Below are 25,198 nucleotides of genomic sequence, written 5' to 3' on the forward strand. Positions count from 1 at the left end.
GGAAGGTCCGTTGATTGTAACTTAATTATCAATATATATAATAATATTAAACAAGTTAGATATGACAATTTTTAAATAATATTAGTTTTGAAACGTTGTCATAAAATGTAAACCATGCTATTTATATATTTAAAATAAAACATTAGATAAATATAATTAAAATATGAATAAAGGTACTTTCCAAGAAAAACCAATTAATCATACAATCAAGCTATATTTTCAGAGATAAAGATTCTGATCTATTTTTCCGAGATAATCATGCATGCATTGTCCTTTTGTCTAAAAATATTGTGATGGAAAATACTGATATCTTTAAATTCAACAATTTTAAAATTTGAAATATTTATCTCCAACTCAAAAACTCCTTATGTTCAATTATATGTAAATTTCACGCCAATAATGAAAACGGAACAAAGAAAGACGAATACATTGGTAACAATACGTCTTCGATCAAGATCCTGAAACTTAGATATGACAATTTTTAAATAATATTAGTTGGTTTTTTAAAAAAATAATATTAGTTTTGAAACGTTGTCATAAAATGTAAACCATGCTATTTATATATTTAAAATAAAACTTTAGATAACTATAATTAGAATAATAATAAGCGTACTTTGAAGAGAAAAAACCAATTAATCAAACAATGAAGCTATATTTTCGGAGATTTAAAATTTGAAATATTTATCTGCTTTATCTTTATCTCCTACTCAAATTAAACTCCCTACATGTAAATTTCACGCCAATATTAGAAACGAAACAAAGAAAGACGAATATATACATTGTGTTGGATCAAGATCCTGAAACAGAAATTTTGTAGGCTCTGGGAATCCAATTAATTAGTTTTCTGATGGAGATGGAGTCTAACAATCAACAGTGTCCAATTCCCGCCAATTCGAATCAAGATCGAGATTGGAATAGCCAATTAGGAGCTTTAACTCCGGAAGAATGTGTTTCAAGTACAGACGACAATATTCTACCAAACAACCAACACATAAGCTATCACAGAAGACTTCCAGATGCAGAATATGTTCCGGTTATACTTTCCCCGGGATATTGCTTTCGCCCCGAAGACGATGAACTCATCGTGGACTATTTGAACAAGGAGATCAATAGAGAACGGCCCGAATACATCCGCTGTATCCGCAACGTCAACGTTTACGATCATTCTCCTGAGGATTTGACTCGTACGTATACAATTAATTTTTCTGTTTTCTTTGTAATTGCATTGTTTTGATTAATAATGTTATTCGGATGGATCTTTGTTACAGGGATGTATCAGAGTTTGGGAAAAGGTGAATGGTACTTCTTCACGTCTCGAGAGCGCAAGTATTTGAATGGAAAAAGGCCGAACCGAGCGGCCGGTAACGGGTATTGGAAGGCCACCGTAGCTGATAAAAAAATACTTGCAAATGGCGTGCATGTTGGATTCAAGAAGACTTTAGTGTTTTTCGTAGGGAAGCCCTCCAAAGGCCACAAAACTGATTGGATCATGCACGAGTACGTATCTAACCAGCCTACGACACAAATTAGGACAAGTGCTGATGATGCTATGCGAGTAAGAACTGTTTCTATTTGATCTTTTTTTTTTTTTTTTTTTATCAATATCGATCTGTTTTTAGTCATACGCAAAATTAATTACATGCATATCAATCTAATTGCGGGGTTTGTCATATTCCCACATGTTAATTTGTTTGTTTTCTCTCCTTTACTCTCGTAGTACACAAACGCCCATCCTAGGCATATATTTAGGCCGTTATATACTTGTTTTTTATGCAAAACAAATTAATAATGTGTTTGTTTCATACTGTTGCAGCTAGATGATTGTGTTATGTGTCGGATTCACAAGAAATATTCCAAAACAGAGGAAGAGACAGAGTCGTCTGAAACTTGGAACCAGGCAGCCCCCAAGCGTGTTCACATGGGTACTAATCAGCAGCAGCTCAGCCTTGAGGTAGAGAACGAGACGGCCGCGTATGAAACTTGGAACCAGGCAGCCCCCAAGCGTGTGAAAACTGAACACAATCAGCAGCAGCAGCTCAGCCTTGAGGTGACGAATTTGGACTCACAACAGAATCAGCAGCAGGCAATACATGGACAGCTTCATTTCGGCCCAGAAAGTCAGCAGGCAAATACAAATCCAGACGAGGCACAAGCAATCATGGACGAGGACATTTTGCAGTACATTAATTTCGATGAACTATTTGAAAGCCATGGCCTGGACAGTAATCCGATGAATATGCAGCAACCAATCATGGACATTTTGCAACAGAACCAATTGGCAATGCAATACGAGATATGGCCGAATCTTCCAACTCTGGAGCAGAATCATGGACACATTGGTACTAATCAGCAGCAGCTCAGCCTTGAGGTGACGAATTTCAACGCGCAACAGAATCAGCAGCAGGAAATACATGGACAGCAGCTTCATTTCGGCCCGGAAAGTTTGTAAGTTTGTGCCGAAGGCCTCTCTACCTGCATACTCTTATGGGGTAAGCTCCAGGAAAATGTAAAACCTGCTCTGTTGTGTTTCTTGTAATCATTACAGTAGTGGGGCGGACCAAGAGGGGGGCGGAAGGTGCAATTCGCTCCCCTTCAATAAAGGAAAAACCGAAAATTTTTAAGTGTATTGTTTTCTCTTGAAGAATTTAGGCATATTTTTTTGTTGTATTACTCTCTGATATTGCTTTATATATGATCTCTTTTCAGGGAATGTTAACTTTAGATTGGTCCATTTGCGATGTAAAGAACTGAAGGGTCAAAATTTTTATTTTCCTTGAAGATTTCATGATGGATAAAAAAAGTGAAGTTTCCTCAGTATGAGACTGTTTACTGTTTGACAATGTAGAATTATTATTGGTCATCCGGTAGCCGTTGTGATTCTCACAAGTATTTATTTGGTGTATTCATATCTTTCTACTACTGTCAAATATATAATACTTCCTCCTCTCACCTATTTAGGTTACATTTCATTTTTCATCCATCTTAATTATATAATCTAATTTCCATATTTAATGTTATCTTTCGACCTTTTTACCAATTTAATAATAAATTAATATCATTAACTACTTGTACAATTATTTTATTTTATTAAAATCTCAATTAAATAATGTCAAAACTGATCATTGTTCAGTTTGTTCAAGCAAAAATGTTTGACTTCCACGAATTTAATAGCATCATGTGATTAATTATTTCACAAGGTTATCACCAACCAGTCTCGAATCTAAGCCCTTTATAAAACACGAGATCGCAAGCATAAATTCCATTTCGACAGGAGATGCATTATATTTGACACACGAAATAATGCAATCACAAAAATATAAATTCATACAGATTTCAAGGCCCTGAACGTGTATAGACAATTCAATTTCTATAAATTAAATTCGAGCCAATTTTCCTTTCTTTTTCAATAGGAAACATAACTTCCATTATATTTAGAAATAGAACTACTGAATTGAATGTAATTACTTAAATAATGAGAGGTTTTTCTTATTTTTCACACTAAATATAAATAAATATTGATTTAATTCAAATCAGTTCGAACCCATAATCAAACAGTGTTCAAGCGATTTGATTTTCAGGGAAAACAATATCTCCCTCGTACAACCCAAAAATATCATTATTACAAACATTATAAATGTCCAGGGAAAACAATAACCGTGAATCCAGTTTACCAAGAGTGCAATAACTGAGCTCACAAGCAACAAGATAAAATCAGCTTATTGACTAAGGAAAAGTAGAAGATTATGGAATCTTTGCAGATGAATCGAGTACATCGACCTCAGTATCTATGTGCCATCTTCTCCTTTTCCTGGTACCACTGCACATACCTGCAAGAACAAATTAAACAATTAGAAGAGTTGATAAGTGCAATTTTTGCACTTATATTTTATATGAATTAGCTTGGCTTTTGTTGTGTTTTGAGCGATATTATGAATTTCTTTTGTTGTTTGTGTTGTTTGCAGGAATTTGAGTGTTAATTATTTTATTTGAGGAAAAAGGGACAAAAAAAATGGAGAAAAGAGTTGAAAAATGGATTTTGAGAGTTGATCAGTATAGCGCCCCAGCGCTATCGTTTAAGCGCTCCAGCGCTATACTGGAGTCTTTCGAAAGGTGAAAAGTTGAGGAAATAGCGCTCCAGCGCTGTTGAAGAAATTGATGGGGCGCTTCAGCGCCGAGTTCTAGCGCTCCAGCGCTACGCAGTCCTGAAAAATGGAAAGTCTTTAATCGAGTTTTAAAAGGGATTTTATGACTTATTTTGGAGATTACGAGGGTTTAGAGAGTTTTTCAGAGAAAAAAGACGGCTATTGAGAGATTGGAAGTGCACAAGAGCTCAAGAAACCGGTACGAAGACGGAAGACGGCGGCATCCGGCGACGGAGAAGCTTCATTCTAATTCGTTCTAGTTTCTCTTTGAACTCTATTTTCTAAGTTTTATGGATTGTTGGAAAAACATGTGTTATTTGATTTTTAATTGCGTTATGAACTAATTTCTTAGTCTAGAGGTAGACGAATCTTGACTGGAAACCATGATTAAGATATTTTGATTTATATATTTAAATTTCTTCGCACACTTTATTTGTGTTTTCCTGATCTTAATGCTTTCAATTTACTGGACATAGATTGAATGATATTTTATTTAGAATCTATCATTCGAGAGAGGAGATTTTGAATACGACATAGGAAAATACATCTTTGGTGTTTATATTATTCGAGAGGCATATAACTCCATAGAAGTCATTAGAAGAATTCTCGTGCCATTTACCGGATTTAATAGTTGAACTTAGATAGACATATTGAGTTTGCTATTGAATACGAATTTCTGCTTGACACTCGAGAGAGGTAGTAGAAAATAATAGGGATTTTTGGCTAATAAACTAGAAGAATTGATAATTGAACAATCATTAGAAATAAATTGTGGTGGACAGTCAAGTGAAGCATTCATCGCTTATTGAATTTTCATCTCGTGAATTCGTGGTTATTTAATTTTATTTCTTGCAAATTTTAGTTTTATAAAAATCAACCCATTTTCGTAGCTCTACATAAGATTAGGATTTGATTAGACGCAAATATTTATTATAATATCATTTATTCATTCTCCGTGGGATCGATTTGGACTTAATTCCTATATTATAACTTAACATTGTGCGCTTGCGAGCAAAAAACATGCAACAAGAGTGAATTATGCAGTTCCACTAGCCAAATACAATCCCGTGGACAATATGGACAGCAGTGACAACATCAAAAGTTGATGCGACAATTCAATAAGAAAATATAATGAAAATCAAGCTTCTTCTGTGACGACCCGAGTTCTAATCTCTCGATAATCAAATCATCAAATAGAATAGACAATAATCAATGTCTAAACAAAATAAAAAAAATTTAAAAAAATGGGAGCACCTCGCTCGATCGGTAAACATCTACCGATCGAGCGAGCACAATGCTCAAACTCTCAGGTGCAGATAATAGTGGCCTCGCTCGATCTGCAAGAAATAACCGATCGAGCGAGCCACTTCTTTCAAGTGTTCTGTTCCTGATATAACAGCCTCGCTCGATCGGTAAGAATTGCCCGATCGAGCGAGCACAGGTTCAGAAGCAGAACAAAAACTGCATTTTGCTGTCAAAAATGAGTTCATTCATGCATTTCCATCCACGATCAACTCATACAAGGATTCATACATGATCTAATCCATATCAACATCTAACATGCATTCTAACATGCTATACAATGGATAGAATTAAATCATAACCAGGCCTTGCAATCATAATAATCAAGGCTTTCCAAAAAAAACATGCAAGAAGCATTGTTATATAATAAAGATCAAGATACACCATGTTGTCTCAAGGATTTACACATCTATCAAATCCTAAATACAACAACAAGATACTAACTTATTCATCAACAAGTCTTAGAACAAGTAGCTATAACATGCTCATGTTTAAGACACTCAACAATATCATGACAGCTCACACAACCATCTACACTCGGATCATCACGCTATCTTCTTATCCTTTGTTCTTCACGTTCGCTTTTGCCCGGTTCCACTCCCTCCTATTGCAATGACACATACAACAAAACAATAGCCGGATAACTCCGATGAGAAATAGATTTCCCAGTAAAAGCAACTAAACATGCATACAAACATATATCAAGATCATGATATAAAGAACATAACTTCAATGCATGTTTTAAAACAAGGTTCATCTCTTCATTCGTCGGTTGGGATCCCGAGAAGTAGATATCATAACTAATCCACCGACTCTCCCGATCGAGGTGGGGCTACTTATCTCACTTCTCTAGACTTTGAAGCCATCATATATGTAAATCAGACGCTAGGCTAAAACAACCACCCAGGCCATACATATACAATCCCTCAAATCGTCTAATCGAACATTTTTGTTCATTTCAAAATCAAGGAATAAGTCTTGCAAGATGAATGCAACATATATCATCAACAAAGCATTCATAACATCAAAGACTCATTCAATAAAGCATAGAAGAGCATATAAAAGCAATTAAGCAAATAAGTATGTGATTTAAGGGAACTCGATACAAACCATCTCGAGTTGTAATCCCAATCAAATATAGTAGTCCACTTTTACCTTTCAAATGTGATGTGTAGGATGTCTTCTAACTTGTCAAAGTCTGTACAACATCAACCACCAAACCTATCTCAAAATCTGCTCAAGTTTCAACCCAAATGTCAAAGCAAAACGCTACCAACCTTGTGCTTTCTTCTTTCGGTTTCAAAGTCAAGATTATGGAGTTGAAATGCCCTGTTTATGCACTGAAATCACAGCATAACAAGCAAGGAATCATCAGCTAATAATTCAGCCACTTCTTAGTCCAAGAACAATAGCAAATCACTTCAAATCATGAGTTCGACGGCATATCGGTATAACTCGGCGATTCCGAACACATCTATAACCAATCTAACATTCATATCATCTGTATATCAACTCAAACCCAACATATCAGCAGGTATAAAAATCGAATCATAGCTGGAAAATCATAAGAACATGATACAATAATCATTTCTCAACCCAACTTCAATATTACAAAAGATAAAAGCTCATCAACAACAATTCAAACACAAGTCTGATCTCTGTCCATTTCGAATTCTCAAACCTTGATGAACTAAGAGAAAACTTACATCAATTCGAAGGTTTCATTGCGAGGATTCCAGAACATCTTTCGGAATCGAAAACGGATACCCGTAACTCAAGATATGTGAATTGGAAGATGAAGATTGAACTTGGAAATTCTTTTGCTCTCACTCGGTTCCTTCCTTTACCTTTCTGATAGAAATCTGATAGAATACACGTTAATAAGTTTAAAAATCACAAGTGTCCAAGCTATTTGCATTTTAGCCCCTCAACTATTCAAAAATTGCAATTTGGTCCTCAGCTTCTCATTTCATTCAATTTCAATCCTAAATAATTTAAGAATATTAGAATTTAAATCAAAACTCCAAATATTCCCAAATTAAATATTCTCGGATTAAAATTAAATAATTCCGGGCGTTACAATTCTCCCCCACTAAGACACGATTTCGTCCTCGAAATCTCAAGTAGTATCCACAGATCATATAACAGATATCAGATAACAGAAAACTAAAGGAGACTCACATCAATGAAACATCTCTGGAAATCGTTGCATCATATCTGATTCAGTCTCTCAAGTTGCTTCTTCAATACCATGACGACTCCACTGAACTTTCACAAGTGGAATAGTCTTCGTTCGTAGTTGCTTCTCTTTTCGATCAAGAATCTGAATTGGCTTTTCAAAATAACTCAAAGTCTCGTCGAGTTCAGCCTCATCAGATTGAAGCACATGAGATTCATCAGCCAGAAATTTTCGAAGCATCGATACATGAAAGACATCATGTATTCCAGATAAAGATGGAGGAAGAGCTAATCGATAGGCGAGATTGCCTATTTTCTCCAGAATTTCATAAGGACCGATATATCGTGGAGACAATTTCCCTCGCTTGCCAAATCTGACAGTGCCTCTGAATGGAGAAATCTTCAGAAACACCATATCCCCCTGTTCAAATGACAAAGGTCGACGTCGAACATTGGCATATTTCGCTTGTCTATCTTGAGTTGTCTTCATTCTTCTCTGAATAAGCTTCACCTGTTCATTCATATCACGTATCATATCAGGGCCAGTGTCAGGTACTTCAGAGATATCATCTCAGTACAGAGGAGATCGACACTTTCTTCCGTATAAAGCTTCAAATGGAGCCATTCCAATACTCGATTGATAGCTGTTGTTATACGAGAATTCACAAAGAGATAGTGATTCTTGCCAACTAGTGCCAAAATCAAGCACTACAGCTCTTAACATGTCCTCCAATGTCTGAATAGTACGCTCAGACTGTCCGTCAGTCTGTGGATGATAAGCTGTGCTCAAGTGTAACTGAGTACCCAAAGCATTCTGTAAGTTGTGCCAAAAATGTGATGTATCGAGGATCACGATCTGATACGATGGATTTTGGCACTCCGTGCAATTTAACAACTTCTCGAACATAAATCTCTGCCATCTGGTCGTGTCTATATGTCATGCGATAAGGAATGAAACACGCTGATTTCGTCAATCTATCAATAATCACCCAGATAGCATCACAGCCTCTAGAAGATCGAGGTAATCTTATCACGAAATCCATAGAAATATGATCCCATTTCCATTCAGGCACGGATAAACTCTGTAATAAACCAGGCGGTCTCTTCCTTTCAGCCTTCACCTGCTGGCAATTAAGACATCGAGACACAAAATCGGTGATATCTGACTTCATCTGTTTCCACCAATAATGAGTCTTCAGATCATTGTACATCTTCCTACCACCAGGATGAATGCTATATCGACTACAATGCGCCTCTTTCAGTAGTTGTTGTCTCACATCAGAAATATCAGGCACTACAAGGCGATTGTGAACATAAAGAAGATCATCTCGAACTTGATATTCAGATACATGCCCTGACCGGACTTTCTCAATTGAATTCTGCACACTCTGATCAAGTTTCTGAGCTTCTCTGATTCGCAACAATAATACTGGTTCAACTTGAATTTGATAAAGTCGCAGAGGCTGATAATTCGTATCAAATACTAATCCAGATAGACAACATTTTTCAATCAAATTCGATACACCAATCGTCGATAAGGACAAGGAACATACCTTTCGACTCAATGCATCAGCTGCTGCATTTGATTTCCCCGGATAGTACTTAATCTCACAATCAAAGTCTTTGAGCAAATCAAGCCACCTCCGCTGTCTCGTATTCAATTTTGACTGTGAAAACAAATATTTCAGACTCTTGTGATCAGAATAGATTTCAAACTGTTCCCCGTACAGATAATGTCGCCAAATCTTCAAAGCAAATACAATGGCGGCCAATTCAAGATCATGAATCGGATATCTGGTCTCGTGAGGCTTCAACTGTCTCGAGGCATAAGCAATCACATGTCCTCGCTGCATCAAAATACACCCCAAACCTCGATGAGATGCATCACAATAAATAGTGAAACCACCAGTACCTAAAAGAATCGTCAAGACTGGTGCACTGGTCAGTCGTTTCTTCAACTCAAGAAAACTGGATTCACAAGCTTCAAACCAGATGAATGGAGCATTTTTCTGAGTCAACTGAGTAATCGGCTTCGCAATACTGGAAAAATCTTTAATGAATCGACGATAATACCCAGCCAAACCCATGAAACTACGTATCTCAGGAACAGATGTTGGTCTCAACCAACTGATCACTGCCTCGACTTTACTTGGATCAACAGAAATACCATTTCCAAATATGATATGTCCAATAAAGACAACCTGTTTCAGCCAAAACTCACATTTCGACAGTTTAGCATATAGTTTCTCAGATCTCAGAGTCTTCAACACAGTTCTCAAATGCTCAGAATGATCAATCAAATTCTTCGAATATATCAGAATATCATCAATAAAAATAATCACGAAGTCATCGAGATATTTCTGAAATACGGTTCATCAAAGCCATGAATACAGCTGGAGCATTTGTCAAACCAAACGGCATAACTATAAACTCATAATGGTCATACCTGGTTCTAAACGCAGCCTTAGGAATATCAGAATCCCTAACTCTCAGCTGATGGTATCCAGATCTCAGATCAATCTTGGAATACACGGAAGAACCCTGCAACTGGTCAAATAAATCATCAATACGAGGCAAAGGGTATTTGTTCTTTACCGTTGCCTTTGTTCAGTTGCCGGTAGTCAATGCACAATCTCATTGAACCGTCTTTTTTTCTAACAAACAGTACTGGAGCTCCCCAAGGAGAAACACTTGGTCGAATGTATCCCTTGGCCAGTAAATCTTCTAACTGTTCTTTCAACTCTTTCAGTTCAACTGGTGCCATTCGATAAGGTGCTTTCGAAATCGGTGCAGTTCCTGGCATCAGTTCGATGTTGAAATCAATCTCACGATACGGAGGTAATCCTGGAATCTCATCAGGAAAAACGTCCGCAAATTCACTAACCACTGAAAAATCAGCCAGATTCGGGCTAGCTTTCAAAATTTCAACTGCATATACAAGAAATCCCTTTGCTCCTTTCTGCAAAAGTCGGGTCATAGCTAATACAGAAATAAGAGGAATCTTAGCACGTGAACCCTTACCATAGAATTTCCATTCTTCAGCCATCTCAGGTCTGAATCTCACTATATTTTGGAAACAGTCTACGGTATCTCTATACTTATTCAGCATATCAATCCCAATAATACAGTCAAAATCAGACATACCAAGTACAAAACAATCTATCTCAATCTCATTACCATCATACTGTAGTACACAATTCGTAACTGTTTGAATCGATATAAGACCCCTCCCCAAAGGAAAAGAAACAGATACTACAACAGGTAATGTTTCAACAGGCAAAGAATGCAATAAAACAAATTGGGCAGAGATAAACGTATGGGATGCACCTGTATCTATCAATACATATGCAGGATAACCATAAAGAGAACAGTTACCTGCAATCACATCGTCTGGTGCTCCCTGTGCCTGTTCCTCCGTCAATGCAAAGACATGAGCCTGCTGTCTCTGTGGCTGACTACCTGTCTGATTCCCTCCTGGCCTTGGCTATTGCTGTGGAGGTGACGGTTGAAAGGAATGGACAGAAGAGGCTTGTCTTGCGGGTTGAGCCACTGATCGTGATGACTCTGCACCTCGTGCCTGTCCAAAACCTCTCTGAGGACATACCCTCGCAAAATGGCCAGTCTGATGGCATATATGGCACCTCCCAGATATCCCTCGACAGTGATCGGTTGGATGTCCTCCACCACAATTGTTACAAAAAACTCCCGACTTCGGTTTTGTGCCACTGGAACTCGAAGAACTGCTCCCAGACTTCTTAAACTGTTTTCCTCGAGCTTGAAAATATCCTTTCTTACCACTGCTGCTGCCACCACTTTCAAATAGAGAAGACTGTTGCGGAGTTGGAGCTGAAGGTTGTGACTGTCTCAGAGGCTGAGCAACATACGAAGCTCCTCGCTGCTGTATCAAGCCAGCTTCCGCTCCTTTGGCACTGTTCAAGGCATCAGCAAAATTATTCGGTCGCCTTGTGTTTACCAATGTAAAAACATCTGGATTCAGTCCATTGATGAACTGATCAGCCATAGCCTCGTCACTATCTGCAACATGTGGAGCAAAACGTAGCAATGTAGTGAATTTAGCAACATAGTCTTCAATATTTAAATTTCCTTGCCTCAAATTAGCAAATTCAGCACCCTTGTCTTTGCGATAAGACACTGGGAAGAAGCGTTGATAAAACTCTGTTTTTAAGACATTCCAGGTCAGAACAGTTCCTCTACGCTCCAGAGATTTCTTTGTTGTGAACCACCAGCTTTTTGCAACTTCATGCAACTAATGACCAATAAGTCTGACTCTCCGCTCATCACCGTAATCAAGTGAATCAAATAACATCTCCATATCATCAAGTCATCCTTCACATTCAACTGCATTCTCGGTACCTTTCAGGGTTGGCGGCTTATAGGATTGAAATCTTTTCAGTAGTGTTTCCATTGGAGTCGCAGTCATATCGGTCATGTCTCTTGAAGTACTTCCCTGTTCATTGCTCGGGACTGTAGCTTGAGGCACAATCGGTGTTACCACTGTCTGTTCTGGAAAATGTATAGGAACTGTCTGTTCTGGCATCGGAGTAGGAGCCCGTGGTCTAAGAGGAGGTCGTCCTAGTCTTCGAGACATATCTGATTATCAAAATGGTTAGGACACCATAATCCTCAAATCAATCTCAGTCCTCCTCTGATCATCTTACCTCTGATCAAGACTCGGTTCTGATTCAATCTTAAATAAATAAATAATCACAGTCTTCAGATAAAACATGCTTCCAATCAATTCAGATAATCAGGTAGCATGTCATAAATCATCAGAATACATGCCTCTAATCATTTCCGATATTCCAGTAAGCATGCATCTTTAATCATCGTAATCATACTTTCAAATAAAATAAATACAACATCTTGTAATAAAGACTTGAAAGTAAATCATGCTAGCATTTACAACATGTAATTCAATCATGTAATTAAATCATAGCGTGAATCCATAAATAAGTAAGGCAGAAGACTCGATCTACCCCACTCACAGTCTATCTAAGTCCAGAATTTTCTTGCTCTGATACCACCTGTTGTGACGACCCGAGTTCTAATCTCTCGATAATCAAATCATCAAATAGAATAGACAATAATAAATGTCTAAACAAAATAAAAAAAAAATTTAAAAATGGGAGCACCTCGCTCGATCATTAAACATCTACCGATCGAGCGAGCACAATGCTCAAACTCTCGGGTGCAGATAATAGTGGCATCGCTCGATCTGTAAGAAATGACCGATCGAGCGAGCCACTTCTTTCAAGTGTTCTGTTCCTGATATAACAGCCTAGCTCGATCGGTAAGAATTGCCCGATCGAGTGAGCACAGGTTCAGAAGCAGAACAGAAACTGCATTTTGCTGTCAAAAATGAGTTCATTCATGCATTTCCATCCACGATCAACTCATACAAGGATTCATACATGATCTAATCCATATCAACATCTAACATGCATTCTAACATGCTATACAATTGATAGAATTAAATCATAACCAGGCCTTACAATCATAATAATCAAGGCTTTCCAAAAAAACATGCAAGAAGCATTGTTATATAATAAAGATCAAGATACACCATGTTGTCTCAAGGATTTACACATCTATCAAATCCTAAATACAACAACAAGATACTAACTTATTCATCAACAAGTCTTAGAACAAGTAGCTCTAACATTCTCATGTTTAAGACACTCAACAACATCATGACAGCTCACACAACCATCTACACTCAGATCATCACGCTATCTTCTTATCCTTTGTTCTTCACGTTCGCTTTTGCCCGGTTCCACTCCCTCCTATTGCAATGACACATACAACAAAACAATAGCCGGATAACTCCGGTGAGAAATAGATTTCCCAGTAAAAGCAACTAAACATGCATACAAACATATATCAAGATCATGATATAAAGAACATAACTTCAATGCATGTTTTAAAACAAGGTTCATCTCTTCATTCGTCGGTTGTAATCCCGAGAAGTAGATATCATAACTAATCCACCGACTCTCCCGATCGAGGTGGGGCTACTTATCTCACTTCTCTAGACTTTGAGGCCATCATATATGTAAATCAGACACTAGGCTAAAACAACCACCCAGGCCATACATATACAATCCCTCAAATCGTCTAATCGAACGTTTTTGTTCATTTCAAAATCAAGGAATAAGTCTTGCAAGATGAATGCAACATATATCATCAACAAAGCATTCATAACATCAAAGACTCATTCAATAAAGCATAGAAGAGCATATAAAAGCAATTAAGCAAATAAGTATGTGATTTAAGGGAACTCGATACAAACCATCTCGAGTTGTAATCCTAATCAAATATAGTAGTCCACTTTTACATTTTAAATGTGATGTGTAGGATGTCTTCTAACTTGTCAAAGTCTGTACAACATAAACCACCAAACCTATCTCAAAATCTGCTCAAGTTTCAACCCAAATGTCAAAGCAAAATGCTACCAACCTTGTGCTTTCTTCTTTCGGTTTCAAAGTCAAGATTATGGAGTTGAAATGCCCTGTTTATGCACTGAAATCACAGCATAACAAGCAAGGAATCATCAGCTAATAATTCAGCCACTTCTTAGTCCAAGAACAATAGCAAATCACTTCAAATCATGAGTTCGATGGCATATCGGTATAACTCGGCGATTCCGAACACATCTATAACCAATCTAACATTCATATCAGCTGTATATCACCTCAAACCCAACATATCAGCAGGTATAAAAATCGAATCATAGCTGGAAAATCATAAGAACATGATACAACAATCATTTCTCAACCCAACTTCAATATTACAAAAGATAGAAGCTCATCAACAACAATTCAAACACAAGTCTGATCTCTGTCCATTTCGAATTCTCAAACCTTGATGAACTAAGAGAAAACTTACATCAATTCGAAGGTTTCATTGCGAGGATTCCAGAACATCTTTCGGAATCGAAAACGGATACCCGTAACTCAAGATATGTGAATTGGAAGATGAAGATTGAACTTGGAAATTCTTTTGCTCTCACTCGGTTCCTTCCTTTACCTTTCTGATAGAAATCTGATGGAATACACGTGAATAAGTTTAAAAATCACAAGTGTCCAAGCTATTTGCATTTTAGCCCCTCAACTATTCAAAAATTGCAATTTGGTCCTCAGCTTCTCATTTCATTCAATTTCAATCCTAAATAATTTAAGAATATTAGAATTTAAATCAAAACTCCAAATATTCCCAAATTAAATATTCTCGGATTAAAATTAAATAATTCCGGGAGTTACATCTTCTCATGAGATTTTCTCCCCAAAATTTGACCCTGAAAGTAAAATATTTTCCTTCATCAAAGATTTCCACCCCCAACAAACAGCTGAAGCACCCAACTTCTTCCAGCTTACATCACCTAATACAAAAAAGAAGACGGTGGCACAATGGCTACCAAGAAACTGGTTCGCAGAGCCTGAAGAATCAGGACGTACAGATAATGATGACGCTTTTCGACTATCATTCCATGGTTCAATCTTTACATTCCCCTGAATTTTACAAGTTATGCATGGAAAGGAGACAACGTGTACACCTCCGCCTTCATCCGCACCGGCTGCTTCCACATTTCTCTCTAAATTCAGCAATTAGGGTTTGAAATGCAAATTGGGGACGAGATATCCTGGATTAGTCAATGTTAATTAATTTGTGTCCATTTATTTATTCAAGGTATATTAATTGATAATATTTAATTCATGTTGTTAGGATCGAAAACGTGTGGATAGAGGGGTGAATACACACTTTTAAAATGTTTTGAGTTACAATATATATCTCATTCTTAAAATGTTAAAAAACGAATCGAGCACCGAGAAATTATATCGAATTTGGTTACAAAACCAAACGGAAGAAACTCAACATAATCCTCTAAAATTTTGTGAAGAACAAAAATTAAATCGAACAATTAAATTTGCCCAGTTGGTTCAAGACAATTAAAATTATATCATAAATTGAGGTTCAGTTTCACTTGCATTGGAAATGAATTCCCCTCATTTATTCAAACCATCATTTATTTTTTGGGATTTGATAATTTGGCTAGACTTCTGATGTTTCATTTTCTAGGAATAGAGATTATAAAAATAATGGTGAGAACTAATTGTTTTATAGTTTTGAAAATTTTAAGTATAAAAAATTATAAGGACTAAAATTGTAATCAACAACAATAATTTCCTCTTATCCAAGGTAAAAATTACTCTCTTCGTCTCACTTATTTAGGTTAGTGTATATTTTCACATATATTAAGCAAGTTCTTAGAAAAATAAATTTTGTAAAGTAATTTCTCATTTTTTCCACTGTTAAGGAAAATGTTAATAATATGGATTTAATTTAATATGGATAAATTGATAAAATAGTAGGAAATATAATATTTAATATGTAAAGTAAAATATATAATTGAGGCAAATAAAAAAATAAATGTAGTTTAAATAAGTGGGACGAAGAGAATATACTTATAACTAAGTTTCGTGTTGAACAATTGAAACATGCATGTGTTTGTTTAAACTCTTGTACAATTTAAAATAGGGTAAATTTCATATATTACCCTTGTGAAATGTCGGGTTTGCTGATAACCCCCTATGAAAGTTTTTTAAGCTAATAACCCTCTGGGATTCTAGATATGTAGCAAGCACACCTTTACAACTAAAAAATGACGAAAATATCCTTATTTAAAAAATGATTAGATTAAATTTTTTTTATAATTTTATATTTAATTGAATAAAATGATAAAATTTTAGTTAAATAACTATGAAAATTATATATAATTATTTTATATTAATATTTTCATTTTTTTAAGCATGGGTATTTTCGTTATTTTTTGTTATTTTTAGCTGAAAAGGGTGTGCACGATACATATGTAGAATAATGGGGGGTTATTAACTTAAAAAACATTCATAAGGGGTTATAAGCAAATCTGAGATTTCACAGGGGTAATATGTGCGATTTTCCCTTTAAAATATTTGAGTTGCTCAATTACGACCAACGATAACTTGTAGTAAAACACAAAAATCTTGATCCTACAGTTTATAGAAAAAATCTATGTATATTTTTTACGCATTTCAACAAATATATAACATATGTTATTAGTTTAAAGTTGTTAGCTAAAAAATAAATCAAATTCAAGGTATAAACATGTAATAGCACTAAAAGAAAAATGATGATCGGAGACAGATAAATATCACAAAAAAGAAAGTTAAACACGTAATATTCCTGCTTCAGTAACTAAATAGATATTGAATCATTGAGACAGAATTTTGAACTTGTCCGTAAAAATTATAATATTTTCATGATATTACAAAAAAGCTAACATTCAAAATTTGATAAATTTGGTCTCGACCAAATAACATTGTTGTTACGTGCAACGCACGTGCACTTTTCTAATATATATATGTGACTAACAATTGTGAATTTTCTTAAATATTCTTGTTTTTTATACATAGTTTCCTATAATGTTTACAAAATAGTGTATGCATATTTGTGACTATTCAATTAAATTATTTATTTAAAAATTATACCATGCACTCTTTCAAATAAAAAAACTAAAATATTATTAATATTTTTTAAAAGTTTTTTACCATGATTTATAATTAATTTTATATCTATAAATTTTTCTATTAGTCTATCTTGAATTAACTTATTTATTTAAAAAATATATTTCCCAATTTTTCAAATAAAAGTTTAAAATACTATTAATATTTTAAAAATCATTTTTCCCATGATTTCTAATTAATTTTATATATAGTATCTACTCTATTAATATTATAAATACATGAGTAACAATTGTGAATTAACTTCAATATTTTTTGTTTTTTACACACTATTTTTTTATTGTTCACCTTTATATTTTATGAATATACTATGTTGGAACTTTACATACTTTTGATATATGTGAAACTGATCAAGCAAAGCCAGTAATCAACTGCACTCGCTCAACATGCAAAACCAAAGAAGAAAAATATTCAAGTTTGTTACGGAGCCAAACTGAAGACATCAACTGAGTTGATCGTTGCCCAAATCTCAACCAAAGCAAAAGAGATGAACTGTATTAAGTTTAGGGAGCTAAACTGAATCAATCTCACGTAAGATAAATTGAAACAGTTGATCACAACCAAACTACTCTAAGCTAAATCGCTAGACTAAAGCTGCCCAGACCGGAGATTGCATAATCCTATATGAGTTTAACTCTTGTGGATAGACTTTCCCGTACAAGATCAGACGCCGCAAAAGTAGACCACTATGGTGTATGATGTTGTTAGAAAAAGTATGTGGAAAAGAAAAGTTAACGATTTCAATTTGAATATTTGAAGTAGTCGTTACCCACCAAGTATATATAGACATCAAGGATCACTTGAAAAACATCCGGCTCCTTATAAAAGTTCTCACACACACATTTATCATTATCAGAGGTAAAGTGAATTGTTTCAGTTTACTCAAATTTATTCAGTCAAGGAACATAAAGCTCAATTCAAAGAATATCTCAAAGACTCGAATAACACAAGCACACATATCAGTGTATCAGATCATTGAAGATCATATTGTGCTAAGTGTTGGATTGTTATACAAAGTGTTGTATTTGTGACTTATCAGTTGAGGTGCTGCAATACTCGTTGTAACAAGAATCAATCGAGAGTTGAGCTCTTGAGTCTAGGGAGTTCTGTGATAAACAATCGTGTATAAGTCCTAGTCTTGGATTGGGTTGTTGCATAGTGTTGTAATAGTCAAAGTATTCTAGAGTAAATCTTTAAGTGGTGGAATAATGGATGACGTATGATTTTTAAAATCTTCGAACATCCAGAAACAAACCCTTGTGTTATCTTACTTTCAATTATGCATTCTTACTTCCTTGTTGCTCCGATCAACCCATTGAATTACTAGTTAGTTTTAATCTGTTAGTTGACATCATTAAATTGTTTCAGTTTATTCAGAAGAATGATGCTCACATGTTTGACGATTACATTACAACTAGCAAAAACCTTTGTTAATTTTTCATGGTAAAATAAATATTAAGACAATGTTATACATTATATTTGAAATTATAAAACTATCCCAAAGAAAAAGACCTTTTCATTAGTTTATTTGAGATAATTTTATAATTTTAAAACTTAATATAACCGTAAGTATAACATTCGTTATACATATAACGACTAATTATTTATTTATTTATTAAAAATCGACGATCATCTATTATTATATTATATATATTTTATATGCAAGTTTCATTGTAAATTTACAAACATATATTTGTGTATTTAATGGTTTTAATTAATGATTTTTCATTGCTTTCTAATGAATTTTATTTATATGGTTTATGTTTATACATTACTTGCATAAAACATGGTGAAAACATTATTGTGAGCAATTTGTTTTATATTATATTATATTATATTATATTATATTATATTATATTATATTATATTATATTATATTATATTATATTATATTATATTATATTATATTGTGACACTTTTGATTATGAATTTACAAATTTTTTCTCATTATTTCATTTAATAATTAATATTTTGTCATTTTCATGGTTTTTAAAGGTTTTCCATGTCATTTTATGGATTAGTCAATTTATTTATTCAAGGTATATTAATTCTTAATATTTCATTCACGTCATAAATCTATGTTGTGGCACTCATGGACACAAAAAAATTATTATTGAAAGCTAACTTAATATTTGGTCTATAAATTTAAAAAAATATTAATTTTTTTTGGACTTATTTCAAATTTAACGTATAGTTATGTTTTTAGTTTGCTAAAAAAATTTAACGGAATATTTTGATTATTAAACTTTTAAGAAAAACAAAAAATTAAATTAAATTGAACCATTAAATTTCACCATCTTGTTCAAGACAAGTGAATTCATGTTATTAGTTGAGGTTCTATTTCACCTATATAGGAAATATACTCTCATCCTTTATTCAATTATTCATTTATTTTTTGAAATTTGATAATCTAGCTAGACTTTCTGATGTTTAAGTTTTTAGGAAGATATATTATAAAACTAATGGTGACGACCAATTGTGTAATATTTTGAAAATTTTAGGGAATAAAAATGTAACCATCAACATCAATAGGTTCTTGTCCAAGGTAAAAAATGTACTCATTTAATCCTAATAATTTAGGCTTGTGTGTATTTTCACACACACACACACACACACACACACACATATATATATATATATATTAAGAAAGTGAAATTTTAATAAAATAAAATAATTATACATTTTATGAATTTAATAGGAATAAATTGATAAAAAAGTATTACAGATGATATTTAATATGGAAACTAGACTATATAATTGAGACAAATAAAAAATAAATGTAGTTTCAATAAGTGAGATATCAAGAGTATGATTATATATAAGTTTCATGTTGATGTTTGTACTATAATATAATACTTTTCTAATAGAATTCATTAATGTTAATACTATTGAAATAGTAAAAATTTGCGTGACAAAATAGAAAATCACACTAAACTCAAATCGATTTTTTTATGTCAGAAAAATTATTATTATATCTAATTAGTTACTTAAATCCTTAAAATGATTGATTATAAAAAATTTTAACTTGTTTAAAATAGATTGTTCATCCTCTAAAAATATATTTTTCTTCTAAAAATATATTTTTCTTCATATTTTTTAATCTGCTCACATTTTTATTGCAAATAACATAATTAACATACTATTATTAAAAATTATAAATTAATTATCACATTGTATATATAAATTCTTTTTATGGCATGTACTTTATAAGTATATCAAATTTAAAACTACCAGATTGGATTACAATTGAATAAAATTAAGCATAAAACATATTTGAGTCTTATCTAGACATTATCCTTTAAATTAATGGTTGAAAAAATAGATGTAATGAGATTAGATGACATAAAATTATTCTATCCATATACTTGATTAGAGGTTCGAGAAATATAAAAATAAGATATCTAAACTGAAAACTATGTTATTAGCGATAACAATAGAAAAAAAAATTATTTGTAGAATTATAATCTCGATTAGGAAGAAAAAATATAATTTAAAATAATGTCACGAGTCCCACCAAAACTAATTATTCTAAGAATTTTTTGAACAAAATATTACAAGATTTGAACAAATAAAAATATAAAATAGTTTTTTGAACAAAATATTAAAAGATTTGAACAAATAAAAATATAAAGAATAAGATGGAAAAATATACTTAAGAGGAAAATTTGAATATATTATTGTGTATGACCAAGATGATTGAAAATCAAATCAAGTCAAGCTACAAAAAATGTCTTATTATTAACAGGGTTTACTAGAGAAAAAAAAATAATATGCGATTTATATTTACTTTATCAATAGAAGATCAACTTCCATCTCAAAATAAAACTTTTGAATAAAGGAAAAATAATTTTTTTGTTCACCAACTTATTTACTTTTAGGATTTGATCATCTAAATTTTCAAAGTTTGTTTTTGGTACGCTAAATTTTAATTCTCGGTAATTTTTGGTCTAATTGGTAATGTAACACTGGAAAATACTGATTTATAATGGTGGGTTGCGGGTTGGCCCGCAAAAATCCGCCAATTTACATGTGAGCCCTCCGGGTTGGCCCGCCTCGCCACCTAAAATAGGTAGTTTGGGTTGGTGTTTTTCAAACCCGCCTAAAAGGTGGGCTAATGGTGGGTTGCGACGGATTGTGGGTTGTCCCGCCCCGCTGGCCCGTTTTGACACTTCTACTCAAAGGATTTCACTACCGAGGAAGCTGCAAGGATGTTCTTGAAGAACGTGGTCAAGTATTGAGGATTGCCAAGATACATCATAAGCGTCAAGGATCCTCGATTCACAGGACGACTATGGACAGAAATCTTCAAGCTCCTTGGGTCGGAGTTACATTTCTCTACAAGTTTTCACCCGCAAACGATGGCCAAACTGAGTGGGTAAATGCCTTTTTAGAATGCTACCTAAGGCACTTTGTGAGTGCCAACCAACGATATTGGGCGAAGCTTATGGATGTGACACAATTCTCTTATAACTTGCAACAAAGTAAAGCCACTGGGAAGAGCCCATTCAAGCTAATCATGGGGCAACAACCGACTAATCCACATATTTTGCAAATATCTTTTAGCAAGGGACAAATCCTAGAAACGACAAAGATGAACAAGTCTTGGAGCTAGTACATGGACTTGGCCCGAGTGCACTTAGAGAAGGCGCAACGACGCATGAATAAATGGGCCGATGCAAGGAGAAGGCAACAAGAGTACTCCATCGGAGATGAAGTACTCATCAAGCTCTTGCTACATCAATTTAAACCCTTCCGAAGTGTACACAAGGGTCTACTCCGGAAGTATTAAGGACCTTTTACTATCATTGCAAGGGTTGAGAAGGTATCATATCGTCTCGACCTCCCCAACACATTGAAGATTCATCCAGTCTTCCATGTGAGCATGCTAAAGCCTTATTATCCAGATGAGGAAGACACAAGCCGAGGTGATTCTCACCAAACACCTCTTGTAGCAAAAACTTCTTTTGACAAAGATTTTTGAAGAAGTGTTGGCCAAAGGCATCAAGCGGCGACGTGGAGTGAAACCTAGCACTCAATATCTAATCAAGTGTAAGGGATTTCTAGAGTCTGAAGCTACATGTGAAACAAGATATATCTTGAGGCAATTCAAAGAATTACTCCAACAATTTGAGGCGACGAGGGCATCGGCCGAATAGGTTGGGGAGAATGTCACAACCGGCACCTTCATGAGCATTTCGAAAGAATCTAAAGCATGGTGCCTGGTAGAGTTTGTACATATTCTAAAAGTCTCTACGTTATTCATGATATAAGTTTATTTAAAACTCTCTAGAATACACTTGTATATATATTACTTGAATAGAATCTTGTAGAAGGAAGACTCTAGACTTGTGTAAATGGTAGAAGCTTCTGGAGAGTTAATCTATACCGTCGGATCAAAACGATCTTGACCATTCATTGTAGGAAGTCATCATTATAAAGACACTTGCACACACACTTGCGCAACAAGGGCTACTTTGCTAGTACTCGCGAGGGTCGAAGTCGAGGAGCAAAGGTCGCACGTGATCTTAGAAGGGATAAGTCCGTGACAAGCTGCTCAGCCTTGAGGTAGAGAAAGAGACCACTGCCTCTTCAGAGTCGTCAAACCTGGCAGCCCCCAAGCGCGTGAAAACTGAAAATTAGCTGTCTGTTTAAAATTTCGATGGGAAAGTAGTGGTTGCGGTCGATATTTTCCATCAGCGTTAATGTTTGATGCTCTATTTATTTGATTAGTTTTTTTTTTTTGTCATTCTTCTGGTTGCCCCTTGTGTCTATCAATGTAAAGTGTCAGTCAACCTCTAAACTCCAACAATTCTTTCAAGTGAACCATAGATGACTTGCCTCAAGTAGTGACGGTCAGTTGGTTGAAACACTGGTGCAAACTACCCCATTAAGAATAATTCCACAAAATGAATTAGCGTTGTCCTGTGAAGATGAGAGCAAGTCAACAGCTAGCCAAAGCTGCAAGCAGCCCTCTTCTACGGCTAAGAAGTCATTAGATTTTTATTGCTTGAAAAATATCATTATTACAAACATTATAAATGTCAAGGGAAAACAATAAATGTGAATCCAGTTGACCAAGACTAGAGTGCAATAACTGAGCTCACAAGAAAAAAAGATAAAATCAGCTTATTGAAGATAAAATATAGTTAGGAGTACATTGACCTCAATAAGCTTCTTCTCATGAGATTTTCTTCCCAAAATTTGACCCTGAAAGTAAAATCTTTTCCTTCATCAAAGATTTCCACCCCCAACAAACAGCTGAAGCACCCAAATTTTTCCAGCTTACATCACCTAATACAAAAAAGAAGACGGTGGCACAATGGCTACCAAGAAACTGGTTCGCAGAGCCTGAAGAATCAGGACAGATAATGATGACGCTTTTGGACTATCATTCCATGGTTTAATCTTTAAATTCCCCTGAGTTTTACAAGTTATGCATGGAAATCTACTCATACGTCGTTCTCTTATTAATATCTTCAATTTAATGTATTTATTATTATTCTTATTATTATCATTATTATTATTTGGTTAAGAAAATAATTCTAAATATAACATAAAAAATTAATTTTGTCCTCATTTATTTAATTTAATAATTAATATTGTTGACATTTTCAAGGATTTTAAAGGTGTTTCATGTTATTTTATATATTAGTCAATGATAATTAATTTGTATCCATTTATTTATTCAAGGTATATTAATTGATAATATTTAATTCATGTTGTTAGGATCGAAAACGTGTGGATAGAGGGGTGAATATATACTTTTAAAATGTTATGAGCTACAATAGCTCGTTCTTAAAATGTTAAAAAACGAACCGAGCACCAAGAAATTATATCGAATTTGGTTACAAAACCAAGCAGAAGAAACTCAACATAATCCTATAAATTTTGTGAAAAATAAAAATTAAATCGAACAATTAAATTTCCCTATCTGGTTCAAGACAATTGAAATTATATCATAAGTTGAGGTTCAGTTTCACTTACATTGGAAATGTATTCCCCTCATTTATTCAATCCATCATTTATTTTTTGGGATTTGATAATTTGGCTAGACTTTTGATGTTTCATTTTCTAGGAATAGAGATTATAAAAATAATGGTGAGAACTAATTGTTTTATAGTTTTGAAAATTTTAAGTATAAAAAATTATAAGGACTAAAATTGTAATCAACAACAATAATTTCCTCTTATCCAAGGTAAAAATTACTCTCTTCGTCTCACTTATTTAGGTTAGTGTATATTTTCATATATATTAAGCAAGTTCTTAGAAAAATAAATTTTGTAAAGTAATTTCTCATTTTCTCCTCTGTTAATGAAAATTTTAATAATATGGATTTAATTTAATATGGATAAATTGATAAAATAGTAAGAAAGATAATATTTAATATGTAAAGTAAAATATATAATTGAGGCAAATGAAAAAATAAATGTAGTTTAAATAAGTAGGACGAAGAGAATATAATTATAACTAAGTTTCGTGTTGAACAATTGAAACATGCATGTGTTTGTTTAAACTCTTATACAATTTAAAATAGGGTAAATTGCATATATTACCCTTGTGAAATGTTCGGTTTGCTGATAACCCCCTATGAAAGTTTTTTAAGTTAATAACACCCTGGGATTCTAGATATCTACAAGCACACCTTTACAACTAAAAAATGACGAAAATACCCTTACTTAAAAAATGATTAAATTAATTTTTTTTATAATTTTATATTTAATTGAATAAAATAATCAAATTTTAGTTAAATAACTATGAAAATTATATATAATTGTTTTATATTAATATTTTCATTTTTTAAGCAGGGGTATTTTTGTTATTTTTAGCTGAAAAGGGTGTGCACGATACATATGTAGAATAATGGGGGGTTATTAGCTTAAAAAACATTCATAAGGGGTTATAAGCAAACCTGAGATTTCACAAGGGTAATATATGTGATTTTTCCTTTAAAATATTTGAGTTGCACAATTACGATCAACTATAGCTTGTAGTAAAACA

The 25,198-nt window shown here is 33.8% G+C and overlaps 1 protein-coding gene across 1 annotated transcript; it reads left to right on the forward strand.

Annotated features, from left to right (window-relative positions):
* The first annotated feature begins 853 nt into the window (after positions 1–853).
* LOC140879020 (uncharacterized) lies at positions 854–2,449 on the forward strand. The gene is made up of 3 exons (XM_073282651.1): positions 854–1,184; positions 1,269–1,555; positions 1,814–2,449. The coding sequence occupies exons 1-3, from the start codon at positions 854–856 to the stop codon at positions 2,447–2,449; spliced, it is 1,254 nt and encodes a 417-aa protein (XP_073138752.1).
* Positions 2,450–25,198: the final 22,749 nt, after the last annotated feature.

The sequence above is a fragment of the Henckelia pumila genome, chromosome 2 (genome assembly GCF_033568475.1).
Source record: "Henckelia pumila isolate YLH828 chromosome 2, ASM3356847v2, whole genome shotgun sequence".
NCBI classification, from domain to species: domain Eukaryota; kingdom Viridiplantae; phylum Streptophyta; class Magnoliopsida; order Lamiales; family Gesneriaceae; genus Henckelia; species Henckelia pumila.

Coding starts and splice junctions, on each gene's coding strand:
- LOC140879020 (XM_073282651.1), top strand. CDS start 854: ATGGAGTCTAACAATCAACAGTGTCCAATTCCCGCCAATTCGAATCAA. Junction 1,185..1,268: donor TTCTCCTGAGGATTTGACTC/GTACGTATACAA, acceptor TCTTTGTTACAG/GGATGTATCAGAGTTTGGGA. Junction 1,556..1,813: donor GTGCTGATGATGCTATGCGA/GTAAGAACTGTT, acceptor ATACTGTTGCAG/CTAGATGATTGTGTTATGTG.